Source organism: Miscanthus floridulus, chromosome 5 (genome assembly GCF_019320115.1).
Source record: "Miscanthus floridulus cultivar M001 chromosome 5, ASM1932011v1, whole genome shotgun sequence".
NCBI classification, from domain to species: Eukaryota; Viridiplantae; Streptophyta; class Magnoliopsida; order Poales; family Poaceae; genus Miscanthus; species Miscanthus floridulus.
In genome coordinates, this window is record NC_089584.1 from 21,847,035 (window position 1) to 21,866,345 (window position 19,311).

General features: G+C 46.6%; 1 protein-coding gene across 1 annotated transcript; it reads left to right on the plus strand.

The window, feature by feature from the left end:
• The first annotated feature begins 15,809 nt into the window (after positions 1–15,809).
• Positions 15,810–19,311, plus strand: LOC136451742 (beta-1,2-xylosyltransferase XYXT1-like). The gene is made up of 6 exons (XM_066452427.1): positions 15,810–16,143; positions 16,245–16,331; positions 16,468–16,569; positions 16,786–16,992; positions 17,268–17,519; positions 18,113–19,311. The coding sequence occupies exons 1-6, from the start codon at positions 15,957–15,959 to the stop codon at positions 19,309–19,311; spliced, it is 2,034 nt and encodes a 677-aa protein (XP_066308524.1). The 5' UTR covers positions 15,810–15,956.

Genomic DNA, 19,311 nt, shown 5'->3' on the forward strand with positions numbered 1-19,311 from the left:
CTGATTCCCTTCCTCTGCTTCTTCGAATTCCAGCAATGTGATCTCTTCCTCTGATCCTAGATGCATGAATATGGCATAAGTATTACAAATGCATATATGTTAACAAGTGCATCATGTTTATTGAGTAGGTGCATATCTCTTCTCGGTTATTTAATTATCTACTTCCATAAGGCATCGATTATACCAAAAAATAGCAGCTACTTGTTTCACTCATAACTGGAGTTCTACAAATCCAAATCCAGTGATCCTAGACTTTCTGGAAAGCTTATCAAATTCTCTACAACTTTATTATTAACCATTTTTATAGTACACAACAGTTTCAACATGCTACTCATCACACTCTAGAATCAGTCTGGAAACTATTTAATATGCAATATAAAGTAATAATACTTCTACTTCATGTAATCATTCAAAATTTGACAACATAGAATCTACCAACAGTTTAAGCATACCAAATACATTTAAGGTAATATAATGGTGAAGCCCAAACTATTTATTTAATTACCTTTATTATTTTATTTAGATATCTAGGTTAAATAATAAACATATATCAGATATACTTAATAAATTCTTAAAAATTTACAGTGCCTTACTAATGCTATCAAAGGACTACTATAAAAATTTCATGTCATTTTATCAAGTAGAACATCCTATACAAAAATGACAAGGAAGCAAGGCTTGAAATAGCATAAATGGAAAATCCTATTGAAAAGTGTCAAGCAATATATTTCCTATTTTTCTTAACATCCATATGGTACAAGGATTACCTCCAACAAATGTCATGAATTTTGGACTCATAATTAATTTATGACAATTCATGCAAGGATTGACTATCCATAAAAGAAAAATCTATAACTATAAATCTACCCATGCACTGGTCCTCAAATTTTTACCAGAGCTCATATATGCTAATACTAGCTTACCACAAAAATTTCATAATTTTTGGAGCACAGGAACTCTAGATATAAAATAAACAAATTTGAATGCATTCAAAAGCACATTTCAAATCCCTATTAAATTCTCTAACAATTTCTACTGTACAAGCCAAGAACATATTTTTCCTAAATACTACACTTCCTAATGAACACTACAAAATTTATTTCACAAATTTAGGAGCTACCAAACTGAAGATACAAAAATAACAAAACACATGTGAATCTGTAATTTTTGAACTAGCCCTCAACACTGCTGTCGCTGACCGGTGGGGCCTACACGTCAGTTGGACCCATGTGTCATTGAGACAAAACAGAGCAGCGGCGCTGCTTGGCACTGCGCGGCTATCGACGGCGAGCTTCGCCGGCGGTGACATCTTCACCAGACCTTCTACTCAACCTAGCGCGCCTAATGAGCCAGATGGCCGGACCTATTGCCGACTCTAGAGACGACGGCGGCGGCAAAGGCAGAGCAGCGGGGCTGGACCACGACGGTACGCCGGTGGAGGCCATGGCGAAGCGAAATAGGGCGCGGACGAGTATCCCTAGGCTCAGGGGAACCTAATGCGCACGGCTATGCGGTCTATGGTGAAGGGGCGCGCCCTAGCCACGGTGACGGACGCGGCGGGGAAGCTCCGGCGAGCACTAGCATGGCGTTGGCGCTTACCGAACGCTGTCAGCGGGCACGGGAGGAGGTAGGGGGTTGCTGAGGTGGCGATGAAGTGCTGCGGTGGTGATGGAGTGGCTAGGCGTGAGCTTGCGCGCGACTATGGCGACGGCGGAGCTGCGGGAGCTCGGCGGCTACTGCGGCGGTGCTCGCATAGGCGAAGGAGGAGGCGGAAATGCGAAAATAGGGGCGTGGCTGAGTGCGGGCGGGTGCGGGGGAGTTGAAGGCGCGCCCAGGCGCGTCGTGGCCTACGCGGACAGACCGGCGGCGACGCGCGGCCGTTTCCCACGCCACGCGGCGTGCGAAGCCTACCGGTGTCGGCCACTGAACGGCTTCGTTCATTCGATTTAGAGAATCAAAGCCGAGCCTGACAACGCGTTTTGACGGTGAATTAACTGTTAAACCGAAGCTCCAAAGTGCAAACGATCTTAACAAAAATCATACCCCTATGTACCAGCTACAACTTTTGTTAAGGGATCATGTGCCAACTCTCAACTAAACTCGAGTTATATCATCACAAAGATTGGTTTGTCAGGCTGTCAGTGAACTTGACTTAGAAAAATTTGTTAAGTGTTGCAATAAGTGTTTTACTGATTTTTGTGATCCAATTTCAAACATGTTAGGAGCTGAATCAGTCCATGACCCAAAAATCAAATTTGTTCCTTATGTCAAACACTACAACATTGCTTTAGTGAACTCCTCCATGCAAGGTCTCTAGCACCTAGTTCAACTTTAGTCAAACATGTCACTTTGAAATCATGATACATACTCAAACCATGACTAAATGACCAAACTAGCCCTAGCCCTAAATACCAAAGTTGTTCATAATGATATCCTAAGCATGTTCAAGTAATTTGCAAGGTCATTCAATCATTTTATGGAGTAGTCACTCATAGAGTTAGTTAGTGCAATCACATGAAACATGCCTTAAAGGCTTGATTTAGAAAAGTGACTTTCATGAACAATGTTCTAATTGCTAACCCAAGTGTGGTTACATGTTTTTGTGACTCACTTCTACCAAGCACATGTTTTCATTCATGATCATTTGCAGATACACATGGAGACATGAAATAACGAGAAAGATTGCATATGATAATGAAACATGCGATAACAAGTAAATGTTGCAAATGTTTCAATCAAATGTTTCAATTGTAAATGCTTGTTTATGAATGCGTGATGATCATGCTCATGTTATGCAAGTCAAGTTATGCAAGGCTAACACCCGAGGTGTTACAGTTTCTGTGAAGAAACGTAAGGGTGTCTTGAAGCGTAGCGTCTTTGATCATCAGAGGCATAAGGGTCGAAAAACAAACACATTCACCATAAGGTGAAGTGTGCCCACTTAGTCCCTGAGCCTGATAGTAGGTGACGTAGGCACATGGTGCCAGGGTCTAAAAAGAATTCCCAGTTAAGTTGAGAATCCAATCGTCGTACAGGCGATACAAGATGCACCGGTAGGTGCATCGTACCAATGTAGTCCCCGAGCTTGCTGGAAGGTGAGGTATGAGCCTGATAGCAAGGTCTAAAGGAGAAAAAAATATTCCAACTGTATGCGAGTTGCCAGTCGCATGTAGCCGAGACGAAAAGTCCCTGAGCCGTGGTCGAAGCGTGGTCGAGGCAGTCCCCGTGCATAGGTCGAGAAGTGAGCGACGAAGTCCCCGAGCTGTGGTCGGAGAGTGATCGAGGCAGTCCCTGAGCGTAGGTCGAGAAGCGAGCGATAAAGTCTCTGAGCTATGGTCGGAGAGTGATCGAGGCAGTCCCCGAGCGTAGGTCAAGAAGAGAGCGACGAAGTCCTCAAGCTGTGGTCGGAGAGTAATCGAGGCAGTCCCCGAGCATAGGTCGAGAAGCAAGCGACGAAGTCCCCGAGCTATGGTCGGAGAGTGATCGAGGCAGTCCCCAAGCGTAGGTCAAGAAGCGAGCGACGAAGTCCCCGAGCATAGCTCGAAATTCCTGCAATATAAATATGTAGAATGGTAGTACATGATGTATAAAATAATAAATTATGGAGAAAAATCAGCGATGAAGAAATAGTGTATGACGCTCAGTAGTCACTTGTAAATGAGCATGATGTGATAAAATAGTTGGTGCTTTGTAAACATCAGTGTTAATGTGAAGTTTGTGTTTATACTTAATATAAATCGTCCGATCAGTTAGTATGTAGCTGAGCCTCCAGCCCTAGCTAGCTTTACTGTAGCGTAGAGCACGGAGCCCGTGTGCATGTAGGAAGGCATCGCTAAGGAGCAGCTGCCGACGACCCGTAACGCAGAGGGCGGACACTCATACACGTGTAGAGAGAGTCGGTAGACAGGGCCATTTCTGGAGACATCGAGCGTCAACATGACTAGTCAGGGATTTGCGTTAAGTATAGCTGTATGTTATCTCTAAGATGGTATACATAGACAAACGTTATTTAAAGAATAATCATGACAAGGACGTTTGTGGAGAAATGTCGTAATGAAAAATTATATTAAATATAAATATTAGTAGTGTACTTATCTTTAGATAGAAATCTGGTCGGCGATGATGAAGTTGTCTGGTCCTCGAGCTTTCCGACCTGTCGTCATGACGGTGGTCGCGGTTGTCGTAGCGCCGTTCTTCTCGGCGATCATCATTACGATGTGGTCTGGTGGTCAATGTGGTCGGAGTTAGGTGGAGCCACTCGGGACGTGGTTGGCGTGGTCTATGGTCGACATAGTCGGAGCTCGGTGGAGCCGCTTGGGACGTGGTCGACGTGAGCTCGGCGGAGCCGCTCGGGACGTGGTCGACGTGGTTCGTGGTCCCCGAGCCTGTACATCCTGGTAGCCTCCGGATCGCATAGTTAATGGATGAAAACAACAAGTAGGATTAGACTATACGTAATGCATATACACGTATATGCATGATTAGCTTGCATGCCTTCTTCTATCTTGCTCCTTCCTTATTGGCTTGTTGTAGTATATGGAAACTATATTTAGCTATATGGTGGCGTAGATCATCACGTCATCTATTGATCGAGTCTTGACTCTTGAGGCTACGGAGACCAAGGCATCATGCATGTTACCATGCAGTATGACTCCTAGAGTCCTAGCCGGTTGGATCTTGTGTGAAGGGTAACTGCCGCCGCGGCGCTGTTGGTGGCTGCCCTCCGTGTCGTGCTCGGAAATCAGCTAACGCTTGCCAATTCGGATTTGGCATCTGCTGGGACGCCGCAAGATATCGCCTGTGGAATCACGTCACGCGGCGCAGTGAGAAAAGCCGATGCTCTGGTTGTCGAAGCTTGTCGCCGCGATCCGTCGAGTTCCATGAACGACGAAGATCTTGAGGTATGCCATCTGGCTCGCCATGGGATCAAGCGCACACCTCCTACCTGGCGCGCCACTGTCGACGAAATATGGTCGGTAGTCTACCTAGGGATATGCCCAAGGTAGTAGATTGTCGGTAGACGGTGCGTGTAATCAGGAACCAGATGGTTATAGAGGCACAAGACACAAGATTTATACAGGTTCGGTCGCCGTGTTGGCGTAATACCTACGTCGTGTCTCATTATTCTGTATTGATTGAGGTCATCCCTGAGGAGGACCCCTGCCTCTCCTTATATAGTCTGGAGAAGGAGGGTTACAAGTAAAGTATCCTATTTGGTACTATTACAATATCTAGTACAACTTGTAATCTTGTCGTGCACGCCTCGATCTTACGGGCCGGGCCACCTCGGATGGTGCGACCCATGTACCATCTTGTGGTACCCGGGGGTATATCCCCCATACTTTGATAAACTAGGTTAGCACTTAGGGTTTCATCAATTAACCAAAACCAAACTAGAGCTTTCACCAGGAACCAATATGAGCTCAATCAAATGAAGTGGTTCCATATGCTTCAGCTGTCGGAAGCTTACAATATGCTCAAGTATGTACGCGTCCTAACTTGGCATTTGTTACCGGGTTACTTGGCAGATTCTAGAGCAATTCTGGAACAGAACAATGAAATTAGTAAAGAAAGTCTTGCATTATTTGCAAGGAACGAAAGGCCTCATGATGACGTATAGAAGATCTGATTCACTCTATATAGTGGGATATTCATATTCTGATTATATGAGAGATGATAGAAAATCAACGTCGGGATATGTATTCACTCTCGCAAAGGGGAGCTATTTCATGAAAAAGCTCAGAGCAAACCGTCACTACATCGTCCACAATATATGACAGTTTGTAGCGTGTTATGAGGCAACGGGCAGGTGAACTGGCTAAAGAAGTTCATACCGGTTTGAAGGTGGTTGACGACATCTATAGATCACTTAAGTTATACTACGATTATAATCTAGCAGTACAGTATGCTCACAACATAAGTCAAGTGGTGCTGCTAAACACATTGACATAGAGTATTATGTTGTGATAGATAAAGTCTGGGATCAAGTCATAAGTCTTGAGCATATAAGTACAGAAAAGATGCTCGCGGATCCGCTTACAAAAGGCTTACCACCCAACATGTTCAGAGAACATGGTGTTCAGAGAACATGTAGCTAGTATGGGTTTAAGGAAAAGCCTAAAATTCCTGGACAAAAGAAGGCCCAAAGATAAGTATCTATTTCAGAACAGAGTAGTGTGTTGTAGCTGTTAAGTCTATCGATAATGGACCGTGATGATGAGACATGCTCTATGCGCTAATCTGTAATGGAATGAACAAAAGTAAATGAAATTGAAAGATGGTAGTGAGATCAAGGAGGAGAATGTTAGTTGATCTCCACTAATAGGCCGGTCTATTGGGCCCTTGTCTCTGCTCCCTGATCGGGGGAGCCTAACCCTAATATGGTTGGTGGGCTCCAGCACATATAAAATAGAGGTGGGGATCACGGCTCACATGATGAGGTTCAACGGAGCAGCCGCCATCCCACCTACAGTAAACCTAAACCGATCTAAAGCGTGCTGCCAGCGACGGGATGCCCCACCACCGTCGTCGCCTCTGCAGGCCACGGGAACACCACTGGATCGCCACCTCGTCTCCTCACTGGCCGCGTCGAGCACCGGCGTCCGCGAGGACTACACCGAGCCGGAGCTGTCTCTACACTGGACGCCTACTACGCCGCGGCACCAGCGTCTACGCTGCTGCTGCGTCGTAACAGAGAAAGACGAGGAGACTTATCGAATCCACGGTTACACACAGAGGTACACTCCACGATCCTAACAATACACCCACTAGCTCGGTCTACAGATTGCGCCGACTGGCGGACGAGTCCCTGTCACTCGATGGTTTGGTTGATTTGATTTGAAACGCTGTATTGCATGCGTGGAAGATTTCAGGTGCCAATTCACCGGAGCTTGAGGTTGGCGGCCAACTCCTTCCTCGTCCGACCGTCCGTCCCCCTTGCGCTTTTGGGCTTTTGGCTTCTCCTTTCGCTCCTCGAGCAAAGCCCGTGAGACCAACCTAGGCTGTCTGCACATCATCACTTTGCTGCCACTCGGCATTCGTTGACAGACAAGAAAACCTGGCTGTTCTGCAAGGTCGTTCATTCGATTTCAATCCATTCATCATCCAAAGGTTGGTTACGCACGCGTGAACAGCTCTGCATGTGACGCGAGATCTTTTGTCGTCGTGAGGCCATGTTGCCTCACGATTCACGAAGCAAACTAGTGGACATGACGACGGACGACTGACGGGCCCAACGGACGGAACGCAGCGCCATGGGCCGAAACGGCAATGCTCGATATTCCTAATCACGGCCCAACATAGCGAGTGTGCTTTTAGTCACGGCCCGTATTGGAGATCATTTGTACTCTTAATATTTTCCCTTTTTTGTTTGAAAAAAAAGTAAAAGAATTCTCCAAAATGGAGTGCAAAAGGAGAGGGAAAAAAATAGGCGCCGCGGGGACCTCGTCGAGTGAACTCGTGACTTATGAGGCTGTTTTCCGTTTTATCGTGCTAGCCGACAAGAAAATATGGACGCCCAGGTTTTCATTCGAGGGGTCACTATGGGCGCGTTTAGTTCGGCAACCGCAAACTTTGCATAGTGCACGATTCTCCACTGTAGCATTTTGTTTGTATTTGTAAATTATTGTCCAAACATGGATTAATTAGGTTCAAAAGATTCGTCTCGCAAAGTTAAAGCAAACTGTGCAATTAGTTTTTGATTTCGTCTACATTTAATACTCCATGCATATCGCAAGTTTGATGTGACGGAAAATCTTCTTTTTGCATAGTACACTTTTAGAGAACTAAACAAGGCTATCATTTTCCGCTTGAATTCGCAATGCGACAAATTGACAAAAGGGCACGTATTGCATGCCTGATACTCCATACATACAGAGCCATACATGGGACCGGGGCCATGTAGTCGACGTCGTAGGAGGCAGGCCACGAAGATTTCCATTCCCAGCTACCTACAGTTGAAAGCGAAAACCAAAAATCAGGAACGCTTTCTTTTCAGGAATTTTTTTTTGGAAAGAATACAAATATACTAGGCCCTGATAAGTTTCCTATACTCCGCGTAAATAGCTAGTCTTTTTTATTTATTTGTCTTGTTGTATTAGTTATCTCGTTATTCATACATTTGCATTCATTGCACCAATAAACATATATATCCATCGCTAATAAATTTTTTTCCTAGCTTAAATTTATTTTTGCCTTCCTTTTTTCCACTCCTATTATACGGTTGTGCATTTTTTACCGATGTTAAAATTTTAAGGATCAACCCACCAGTCCAGCAGTCCAGCTACAATGTTTTGACTCTATGCTTTAAATAGAAGATGTCTTACAAGTATGTCTGCCGTTTATCTACGAAGATAAAAGCGCATTTTGTTTCAAAGAAGTCAAACTCTACCTAGTGAAGGATGAAAGTCCAGGGAGATGAAGTCATCTTCGACCTTTGATCTAGGATGAAAGTTCAGGGAGGTGATGTATCTTCAACCTCCACCTCCTCATCCTCAAAGAAGCCATGACAAAAATTCTTGGATGGACTCTAGGAGGGCTCCATGGTATCAGCGGCGGTAGGGGGCTTCAAAACATTTGGCATATGAATGACACGTTGCAGCAACTGTTCATCACTACCTTGTAAACAGTAAAAGTACGTCCAAGGAGATGAAGTCATCTTCAACCTTTGACCTAGGATGAAAGTTCATGGAGGTGATGTCATCTTCAACCTCCACCTTCTCCTTCTCAAGGAAGCCATGGCAAAAAAAATTTGGACGGACTCTAGGAGGGCTCCAGCGGCGGTAGGGGGTTTGAGCGCCCCCCCACCACCACCACCACACACACATAGATCCGTCACTAATTTTGGGGGCTTCAAAACATTTGGCATATGAATGACACCGTTGCAGCAACAGTTCATCACTACCTTGTAAACAGTACCAAAACCTCCAGTGAAATCTGAGCTGCCTCCACCAACACCAACAGTTGATGAGACAATGTTGATTTTTGAGCAACCACTAATATCTGAAAACTTTGGCACTTAAGTATTTTTTTTTATTGTTGATACAGAGAGATTATCACATACTATGTGACTTGTGAAATGTCAGCCTTCTTATTTTCTGGAAAAGAAACTTTTGGTCGTTTGCATCGTTCAATGCATACAAACCAAAGTGCATTATATATTAGAATTCAGAAAGAAAAAAAACGTATAAAAGAAGGACGATATGGAGGCATCAACTACATAGCTACAAGAACATCCACCCCCACTAAAGCTCTTGTCCTTTTGTTTGAAGAATCCTGTTTTGCTTAGTCAATCCGTCCATGATTTCAATTGGCCGTTTTTTTCTACGAAAGGGGCGGCAAAATTTCAATTGGCCGTTCCTATGTAGTATTTCACAACCGTCAGTGCTTCGGCTAGTATTTGTGATAAATAATTTCATGGTGTTTTCTGTTGGTCGCTCGGTTCGTATGCAATACGTATTGCGCCGGCATTCGATGTTCCCGCTAAGAATTATCGTTTCCCTATGTTTTCGGTTGCACACATTTTTCTATTACCAGTGTGGTACTTTAAAAGTTAAAACCAAAAATATCTCCTTTGTCTCTCAAAAAGAATACGAGACTTAAAAAAAATAGTCCTTTTGTGAATGTTTCATAGCACCGTCATTGAAACAGAATACAGTGAGCCATCAAATAGTGTACCTATTCTCTTATTCGTCGTTCATGGATTCACCTTCTGATTGCCCATGGATTCGCTTCGTTGAAAAAACAAGCTGAAATATTGTTCCGGCTGATTTATTATGAGAGAAAAATATTATTTCAGTTAAAAAGACAAATCAAAAAGTACCGATTATAAGACAAGCGAACAGGCAGGAGGCTCTTGTTTGTGCCGTGTCAACCGCACAGCATAATTAGCTAGTCGCTGCCTGCTGGGACTGGACAACCACTACGTGCTGTGCACTCACGTTTGTATACACGACGAGCGAGCATACAAAATTCGTACCAACACGAATATGGAAAGTCAAACTGTATATCATATCATTAATACGGAACAAAGAATCGGAGATGATGAAAGCAATCGATGGCCTCACCACTACTGTACATAATTGTTTTTTTAAGAGGCAGTCAAATTTTCGAATTCAGAATGGTTTCTAGAGTGGATGGAGGCACCAATCACCTCTATAAACTGAGCCGTCTACAGAAGTATGTATAGAAGTGTTTTTTTTTTTTTTTGGCCCTGTTCGCTTGGAGAAATTTAAAGAAATCTGAATGAATCTAGAGAAATTTATGAGAGTGTGAATAGTGAATTTCAGTCGTGAACAGTGAGTTCCGGCTGAAATTTCAACCCGCCGAACGGCCCCTTTTTAAGAAAAGGATGACGTCTCTAAGAATCCCGTAGATGGCACTGATTTGATGATGATTAATAAACATGTAAAAAGTGTTTAGCGTAGAGTCATCCTAGCCGGGCGCTGGGGGAGACACGGCTGGGTGGGTGCTTTTGTCCGTTTCCTCGTTACTCCCACCGTTCTAAATTATAAATAATTCTAAAAATTTTGAAGAATCAAAATATCTTAAGTATGACTGAATTTATATGATAACATAATAACATTTATGATACCAACTAAGTATTATTAGGTTTTTTATTAATTATATTTTTATAATATATCTATTGGATGTCATAAATTGTTGTAATTTTTTTCTATAATTTTGGTTAAACTTAAGATACTTTGAGTCTCTAAAATTATTAAAATGACCTATAATTTAAAACGAACAAAGTACTCTGTTCTTCCGCAGCTCCAGTTTGGCATAGGCAGGCAGGCAGGCTCTCCACCGCGCCAATCGCGATCTCCCTGACACACTGACACCACCCCGATCTACACGGCACCTCTCCTCCTGCTGCCTTGCACCAACGGTTACACAGCCGACGTCGTCAGGTTCAGGCGGATATGGACGAATATCACTTATATTATATTTGTTTTTATATTTTTATTTGGATTTAAATTCGAATACGGATAGGATCAACTATGTCGGATAGAATACGATTGGATATCGACATCATAAATATGCGATTTGAGTATTCGGATATGAATACGGTATCGGATGTTGGATATCCGGACTCGGATACGGACAGATCTCAACCCCTCTAAACGAATTCGGTTTCGAATACGGTCAAAAAATATCCGTACCGTTTTCATCCCTATTCAGGAGTAAGACGCTTCGTCCTAACTGACTGTGTGATTTTGTTTTTTTTTTTTTTTTTGCCTGAGCCCTTGTTTAGTCGGAGAAATTTGGATTTTGGGGCACGTTCGTTTTTATTTGGTAAATAGTGTTCAAACATGGACTAATTAGGCTCAAAACGTTCGTCTCGTAATTTCCCACCAAACTGTGTAATTAGTTTTTCTTTTCGTCTACATTTAATGCTCCATGCACGGGCCGCAAACATTCGATGTGATAGGTACTGTAGCAACTTTTTAGAAGTTGGGGTGGAACTAAACAAGGGAAGAGCTGAGATAACGCGTGATGACGACACGATTGTTTGTCTATGCGTGGGCCGTGGTCCATCCAAAGGAAGTAATAGTGTTCTCATCTTCAACGCTGTTCTGTTGGGATTTCCTTTTGACAGGCTCCATTCCTTAATAAAACTGGACCTACGAGGTATAACCACCCCTATGCATTACACTAAGAAGAAAACTGGATCTACGAGGTATGACCACCCCTATGCATTACACTAAGAAGAAGACTCTCACGTAGGCTCAGAAAACTTCCGAACCTCTGTCCCACCCTTACACAGCGGCATCGTCGCCCTATGAGAACGGGCCGGTCCTTAAATATGTGTTTTGACGTGGGACAGACGAGGGGATTTTTTTAACCTCAGCCTGAAATTCGCTCCCACTGATAGTCGAACCCAGGACCTGAGGAGTGCCGTCAGGACGCTCTAATCAGTTGGACTAGATGCTCTTTGGCATTCCTTAATAAAACCACTATCACTTTTCAGTTTCCCTGTCCTCTTCTAAATCTTAATCTTGAACCATTTTGTGCATTATATTGAACGTTTTTTGTTCTATAGCAGATTCATCATCGTAATTCTGCTCATGTGTGTTGGAATCACTACGACCTCAACCTAGCCTCTAGCAGTTTATCATGCCTTCCTAAAGAAATTACGGAATGGAACCATCATTGGTGATTGGCTAATAATCGAAGACTTGCTACCATGCCACTGTACGTATTGCACTACTATCAACTATGACATGACCATATTTGTTTCCGCTTCTGACCACTTCTCGAGAAAAAAAAAATAGTGTTGTGCATTGTGTCGCTTGTGAGCTTCTCACGCATAGGGATGGCAATGGGTTTATACCGATGGGTATCATCCATGTATACCCACACCCATCAGAATTTTTTTACCCGTGAAGAAACTCATACCCATGAATGGGTACAAATTCATGCCCATACCCATGCCTATAGCGGGTACCTATTACCCACAAGTACGGCAACTCATGGGTATCCGCTACCTGCATGAACATAGACACAAATGTGTACCCATATATTGGTATGGCCTTATGGGTTTCTTCGCGAGTGTAAACAAATCTTAATGGATGTCCCGCTAAAGTGTTTGACTCTATGCTTTAAATAGAATTAATTTTTCTTACGTGTATGTATGTTCGCACTTCATCTACGAATGACAAAGCAAAGTCAACTGATTTTGACAAACGTTTATTGGTCAGATTATATACATGTTCAGTGGACAAAAAATGCATCATCCATTAATTAATATCTGAATGGTTGATTGGACGACGTTGATTTTTTAGCAACCAATAATATCTGAAAACTTTCTCACTCAGTCACTCTAAATATTTTTTTTTGTTGATACAGAGAGATCATCACATACTATGTGACTTGTGAATTTCGATCTTCTTATTTTTTGGATTAAAAAACTTTTGGCCTTTTTGCATCGTTCAATGCATAAAAACCAAAGTACGTTATATATTAGAATTCAGAAAAAAAAGAAGGACAATATGGGGCATCAATCAACTACATATATATAGCTAAGAGCATCCACCCCGCTAATAAAGCTCCTGTCCCTTTGTTTGAATCCTTGTTTGCTTCGCATTTTTTCTCAAAAAGAATACAGAGATTGAAAAAAAAGGCAATAAAGCTTTTTGCGATCATTCCATAACGCTTTCTAGCCCGTACTTCAAGTCTACAACAGAATACGGGTGAGCTTCTTCTTATATATTGCCTTATTATTCGTAGATCGTGTATTCACTTTGTGGTTGGCCATGGATGCTCTTGTTGCCTTGTCAACAGCACAACGTCATAATTTCCCTGCCTGTGCATGCAGGCAACCACTGTGCACTGACGCACGTCTCTACACGAAAATTCGTACCAACACGAATATAGAAGGACAAACTGTGTATCATATCATTAATACTATGCAACAGAGAATGGGAGATGGAAGTAATTAATCGCTGATGGGCCTGTCGAACAGATTAGCTAGAGTCGTCATAGGAGTAAGACGATGAGCAGTTGATTCAGTTCAGTAATCAGTATACAAAGAAGAGAATCACAAGTGTGTTTCCGGTGAATGGAATTCGCCAAAGGCTACTACCACCATGTGGAGAAGGAGAAGGAGAAGGAGAAGGAGAACTAACTCTCAAACAGAGCAGAAGATTTCAGGGGGTGTTTCCTGGCCGACGGTGGTGTGATGACGACACCATTGTTTGTCTATCCCCTCCAGAAGAAATAGTACTCTCAATCTTGAGCGCTGTTCTGTTCTGTTGGGATGTCGGAAAGCGAGAGGGATCGTCTCGTAGAAGAACCAGGCGGAACGGAAGAAGGAAGGCCTGTCGAAGAGGAGTGGAGCAAGAAGCAAGGTTAGCAAGATTCCAAGTTGGTTCCTGCCCTCCGGGCACTGGCACTGGCACTGGCACTGGCAGCAGTGCCTGCCGATGTGCAAGTGCGACCGAATGGCCAGTCGTCGCTCTCGTGAAGCGATGTTGCAACCACTGCATCTCCCACATGGTGCCATGCTGATGCCACACCATCCATTTCCAATTAGTGGCCGATTGATCATTCATGGTCATGGACGACGGCCCTTCCTTCTGCAGTTCTCCTGTCTGCTACAACACGTGCGTACGATCTGCCGTTCGTTCCTCTCCGCATGACAGCAAGGAATTGAGGTAGTAGTAGCTTGGTCTACCTGTATCCCAACAATGGTAGTAATGCTACGTATAGGCGTATAGCGAAGACTGTGGCGATGCCTGGCAGGGGTATTATTCTCATGTTGCTACAGTTGTGCAAGTGTCCCAGGATTTATTGTGCTCTCCGGCTCGTGGTGGAGCTTGCCATACGCCGACAGAGAAAACTCACCCTGCCTGGAAGCTTTACTCAATTGAGCGGCGAGAACAGGCCTGTTCGGCTGGTATTAAAGTCGGTTGATAAATCGACTGAAGCTATTTTGTTGTAAGAGAAAAATACTATAGATTCTAATTGATAAGCCGGCTGATCAGTTGAAGCGTACGGGCCAAGGAGGATAGAAAAGGATGGCGAAGAGAGCAACTGATAACCGTGACGAAACAACAAAATCATTACAATGGCAGAAATAATCCTCCTAAGTGCTCGTAGTACTGCAGAACAGCACACGCTACCGAGAGATACTCCGGCGCTACTGAATCCGCACCCGTGCTACAGGCTTTTCTCCACACCGGATTCAGACAGGCTTCCGAGATTCAGAGGACGCTTGCTCGTCCACACACTTTTTTTTTGCCTTCTCCTCACAAGGCCATCAGGGATTCCAGGGGAAGCCAGTAGGCACCCCGACGAATTTCCTGTACCAATGCGAGGAGATCTCCTCAGATCCTCAGTGCAGTGCATGTGCCGAGTGCTTGACGGCCATGTACCACCGAGCACGTTGTAACGACAGTAGAGTAAGTACGTACCAGGCAATGATTCGTTCGTTCGTGCGGTGAAACGATAGATCTTCACCTCCACTCCAAGGCGGCTCCGAGAGAGCTTCCCAATCCCCCCGCATCGCATGGAGCCATGCGCCGTCGGTTCTGGAGCTTGGTCCTCCGCTCCGTTTCCCATGGATCCCGCGGTGGCGGCTACTCGAGCTATCAATAATGCACTGCGTGCCAGCGAGCCTGTCTGTCTGTCTGCAGACTGACGGACCCCATCCGGTAGTTCAGCCTAGCGGCCCATTTTTACTGCCCTGTTAGCTGGCCTCGTAATCCAGGAGTGAAAATACTGTTAATTTATTTATTGTTTAAAAAAATTATTCGTTATTTAAAAAAAATTATGGCTTATAAATCAATCAAACGAGACGTCCACTGGTCAGCCATCTTATTTTTTAATATTATACTCTCTTTTTATCTCGAAAAGCTTCCGCTGCTTTCTGTATTGTCAACCAGGAATCCATATACACAGTCAAACTCAAAAGGGATACTTTTGAGATTTAAAATCAGTCTCGAACAGAGTATTTTTATGGAAGATCTATTTTGAGTTATCTGAGAATCATAATCTAAATATGAACATCATCTCTCTTAAAAACTTATTTGTAAAAAAGATTTTCTTTTAGGTCTGGTTGTTGGACATGATGTTGAATAAGTATTAAACCTTTTACCTCTTGCGCTGCTTTAAAGGAAGAATATGCGTTGTATATATATATTTTTTTTTTGTCGTTGGAGATAGCGTCGGTACATGAAAATTGGGTTCCCAAAAACACAAGTAGTAAAATACTAGGGATGTCAGTCTACTGTTAACAGGGAGGGCCATGATGACAGGCAGAGTTTATGGAGAGGAATAAATGGAGGTGGCGGAGGAGGGGGTTGGGGGGAGAGATGGGGCTTTTTGCCTGTGTGCCGCTGGGCAGCAGGTGCCGTGCGTGCTGCGTGCTCACGAGAGAGGGAGGCTCTGCTACTCTGCTGCCGCCGCTACTGCTCTGGAGATAGAAGGGGGCCGGGCAGGGACAGGGGAGGTGAGGCATGGGGATGGACGGCGGCGGCAAGCTGCCGTACAGCTACGCAGCCCACCAGGACGGCGGCAAGCTGGTCAAGAGCTTCAGCCGCGTGGAGCCGCGCAAGTTCGGCCTCGGCCTCGTCGCGGGCTTCCTCCTCGTCACCTGTGCCTACTTCTCCACCGCCAAGTTCGACGCCATCCACATCGCCATGAGTAAGCCGCTGCACCGCAGCTCATTCCATCTGTCTCTCCGTCCCATCCCATCCCCGGTTGCAAGCCATGCCTGCTGACTCTCTGAATGTTTGCTGGAGCAGTCAGCCCCATTTCCAGCAATGCGGCTGGGATCGGCTCGCTGGTGGGCGCCGCCGCTGCCGACACCTCCAACTCCACGCAGCGATTAGGTGAGCCGTCAGCTAATCCCTGGGATCTCCTCCAAGTACAGGGCGAACTCCCTACTCACATTAACTGATCCCATCATCAGTAACGAGGTTACTGTACCAATCCACGACCTGACCTGACGATCTTGTTCACGTTCAGATTTGGGCAAGCAAGACCCGGACGCGCTGTCCATGTCCGAGGAGGGGAGCAACGCCGAGGTGCTCGACAAAGACGACGGCAAGGCTTCCTCTTCGGCGCCAGGTAAACACCGCCGGCAAGGCATCGCCTGTTGTTTCGAGATTGAGTGGCCGTGCTTGCCCTTCCATGGGTGTCAAACTGTCTGGCCTCGTGTGCCCCGTACTCCCACCGTCCTGCACCGCTGCACGCAAAGCCCAAAATCTGATAAAAAAGACTGGTTTTTCCCCCGTTCCCCTCCCCCCTCTAATCGCTTTGGGTTCTCTTTTTTCCTCTCATCAGATTCCGGCCGCAGTGCGCCGCTGGAGGACACGAGGAGAGACGAGACTTTTGTGGGGGACAGCGGTGATGCATCTTCCGCGGCGGCGAATCCTGCCGCAGCGGGTGGCAAGGGCGAGGCGGTTCCTGCCAAGGACGATGACGCCCCCGCTGCCGGTCTTCTTCCTCCCGTGTCGTCAGAGGAAGCCGTGAACAGCACGCAAGAATCAGGTGAGAAAGCAATCACTCAACCTCCAACTGCTAACTTACTGGTATTGGTATCACTCTTTCAAGCAACATAAATGCATAGCTCGCTCTTTTGGCCCCGTTCGCTTGTGGAATCTGGACGAATATGGAAGCTGGCAGAGTAAAACATGGTTCCGGATGAAAAAAAAAGAAGCGGATCTAAGCCGGGTTCAAGGGCAGGCGAACGGGGGCTTTGTTTGTCACTTTGGGGAAGGAAGGGGAAATGCAGGATTTTAACGAGCTGCTGTGCTCTTGGTCAGGTGTTCTTGAGGACGAGGAGCTGCAGGTGCAGGATGCTGTTGCCAATCCTTCCAAGAGGAGCAACGACTCCTCCTCCTCCTCCGCCGCCGCCGCCACCACCACAAGCAGCAGCAATGGCAGCTCACCCTCTGTGGTTCACTCTGACCCTGCCATCCTCCCTGCTCCCGCGCAGCAGATTCCTCCTGCTATGCAGGATGTCAAGACTCTTGCTGAGCAGCATGTTCCAGCGGTTCCAGAGGTTAAGCAAGCAGGTATCCTCCCTGATTCTTCTCTTCTTTTGTTGTAAAAAGATGTTTTCACTCCCATCAAATTACTCCATTAGCAGCTTTCTAACCCAACCAATGTGAGGGACGACGAAGAGAAAAGACCGTCCTTGCAATTCTTCAGGCATGTCGTTGCAAAATGCATATTGGTCAGACTACCAGTCGTAGCGTTTTCCACCACGCGCAATTTTTTGCAGCCTTCTATCTCAACGCAGGGCCCGATGCTGTTGCTGCTCTTGGACCACTGCTTTTGATTACTCCTACTCTCTTATCCTCTGTGTCCGTGCCGCTCCGTCTCATCTTCTTCGCCTTTCTTGAGATGAGAGCAACGTACTAGTAGGCAGCATCATCCCGTTCCAATAGCTGATGGATTGCCCCGTTCCTAGGCCTCTCGTGCGATCATAATTCCCTAGGGTCCGGTGGACGGCGGTCTACCATGAACCTTGTTCATTCTCCGTCAAGCTCTTTTTGCTGCTATTGAAAAAAAAAACTCTTTTGGAGTTCCTTTTCTTGTCCAGCCGGTCATTCCATGATTTGCTCACAGGCAACGTGCTTAACTGATTTTTTTAATGGTTGCAAAGATTTGGAGGCGCCGGCGCGGGAGTGGAAGCCGCTGTGCGACATCACCTCGAACCGCCGCATCGACTGGTGCGAGATCGATGGCGACGTGCGCGTGCTCGGCGCCAACGCCAGCGTCACGCTGGTGGCGCCGCCGGGCGCGGACGACCGCACCTTCCGCGCGGAGTCGTGGCGCATCAAGCCGTACCCGCGCAAGGCTGACCCGAACGCGATGCACGTCGTACGCGTGGTGACTGTGCAGTCAGTGTCCGGCGAGGCGCCGGCGTGCACGGACCGATACGACGTGCCGGCGCTGGTGTTCTCGGACCGCGGGTACACGGGCAACTACTTCCACGCGTTCACGGACGTGATCCTGCCGCTGTTCCTGACGGCGCGGCAGTACTCCGGCGAGGTGCTGCTGCTGGTGACGGACCTCCGGGCGTGGTGGGTGGGCAAGTTCGAGCCGGTGTTCAAGGCCATCTCCAACTACGAGCTGGTCGACCTGGACAAGGACCCGCGCGTGCACTGCTTCCGGCACGTCCAGGTGGGGCTCACCAGCCACGACGACTTCAGCATCGACCCGCGCCGCGCGCCCAACGGCTACTCCATGCTGGACTTCACCAAGTTCATGCGCGCCACCTACGGGCTCTCGCGCGACGTGGCCGCCGCCGACCAGGCGAAGCGCCCGAGGCTGCTGCTGATCGCGCGCGCGCGGACGCGGCGGTTCGTAAACACGGAGGAGATCGTGCGCGGCGCCGAGGGGCTCGGGTTCGAGGTGGTGGTGTCGGAGGGGACGCACGAGGTGGCGCCCTTCGCGGAGCTGGCCAACAGCTGCGACGCCATCATGGGCGTGCACGGCGCCGGGCTCACCAACATGGTGTTCGTGCCGACGGGCGGGGTGGTCATCCAGGTGGTGCCGCTGGGCGGGCTGGAGTTCGTGGCGGGCTACTTCCGGGGCCCGTCCAGGGACATGGGACTGCGCTACCTCGAGTACCGGATCACGCCGGAGGAGAGCACGCTGATCGACCAGTACCCGCGCGACCACCCCATCTTCACGGACCCCAACGGGATCAAGAGCAAGGGCTGGGAGTCGCTCAAGGACGCCTACCTCGACAAGCAGGACGTGCGGCTGGACATGAAGAGGTTCCGGCCCACGCTCAAGAAGGCCATCGCGCACCTCAGGAAGGCCAAGGCTAAGGCCAACGGCGGCGGCAACAACTAA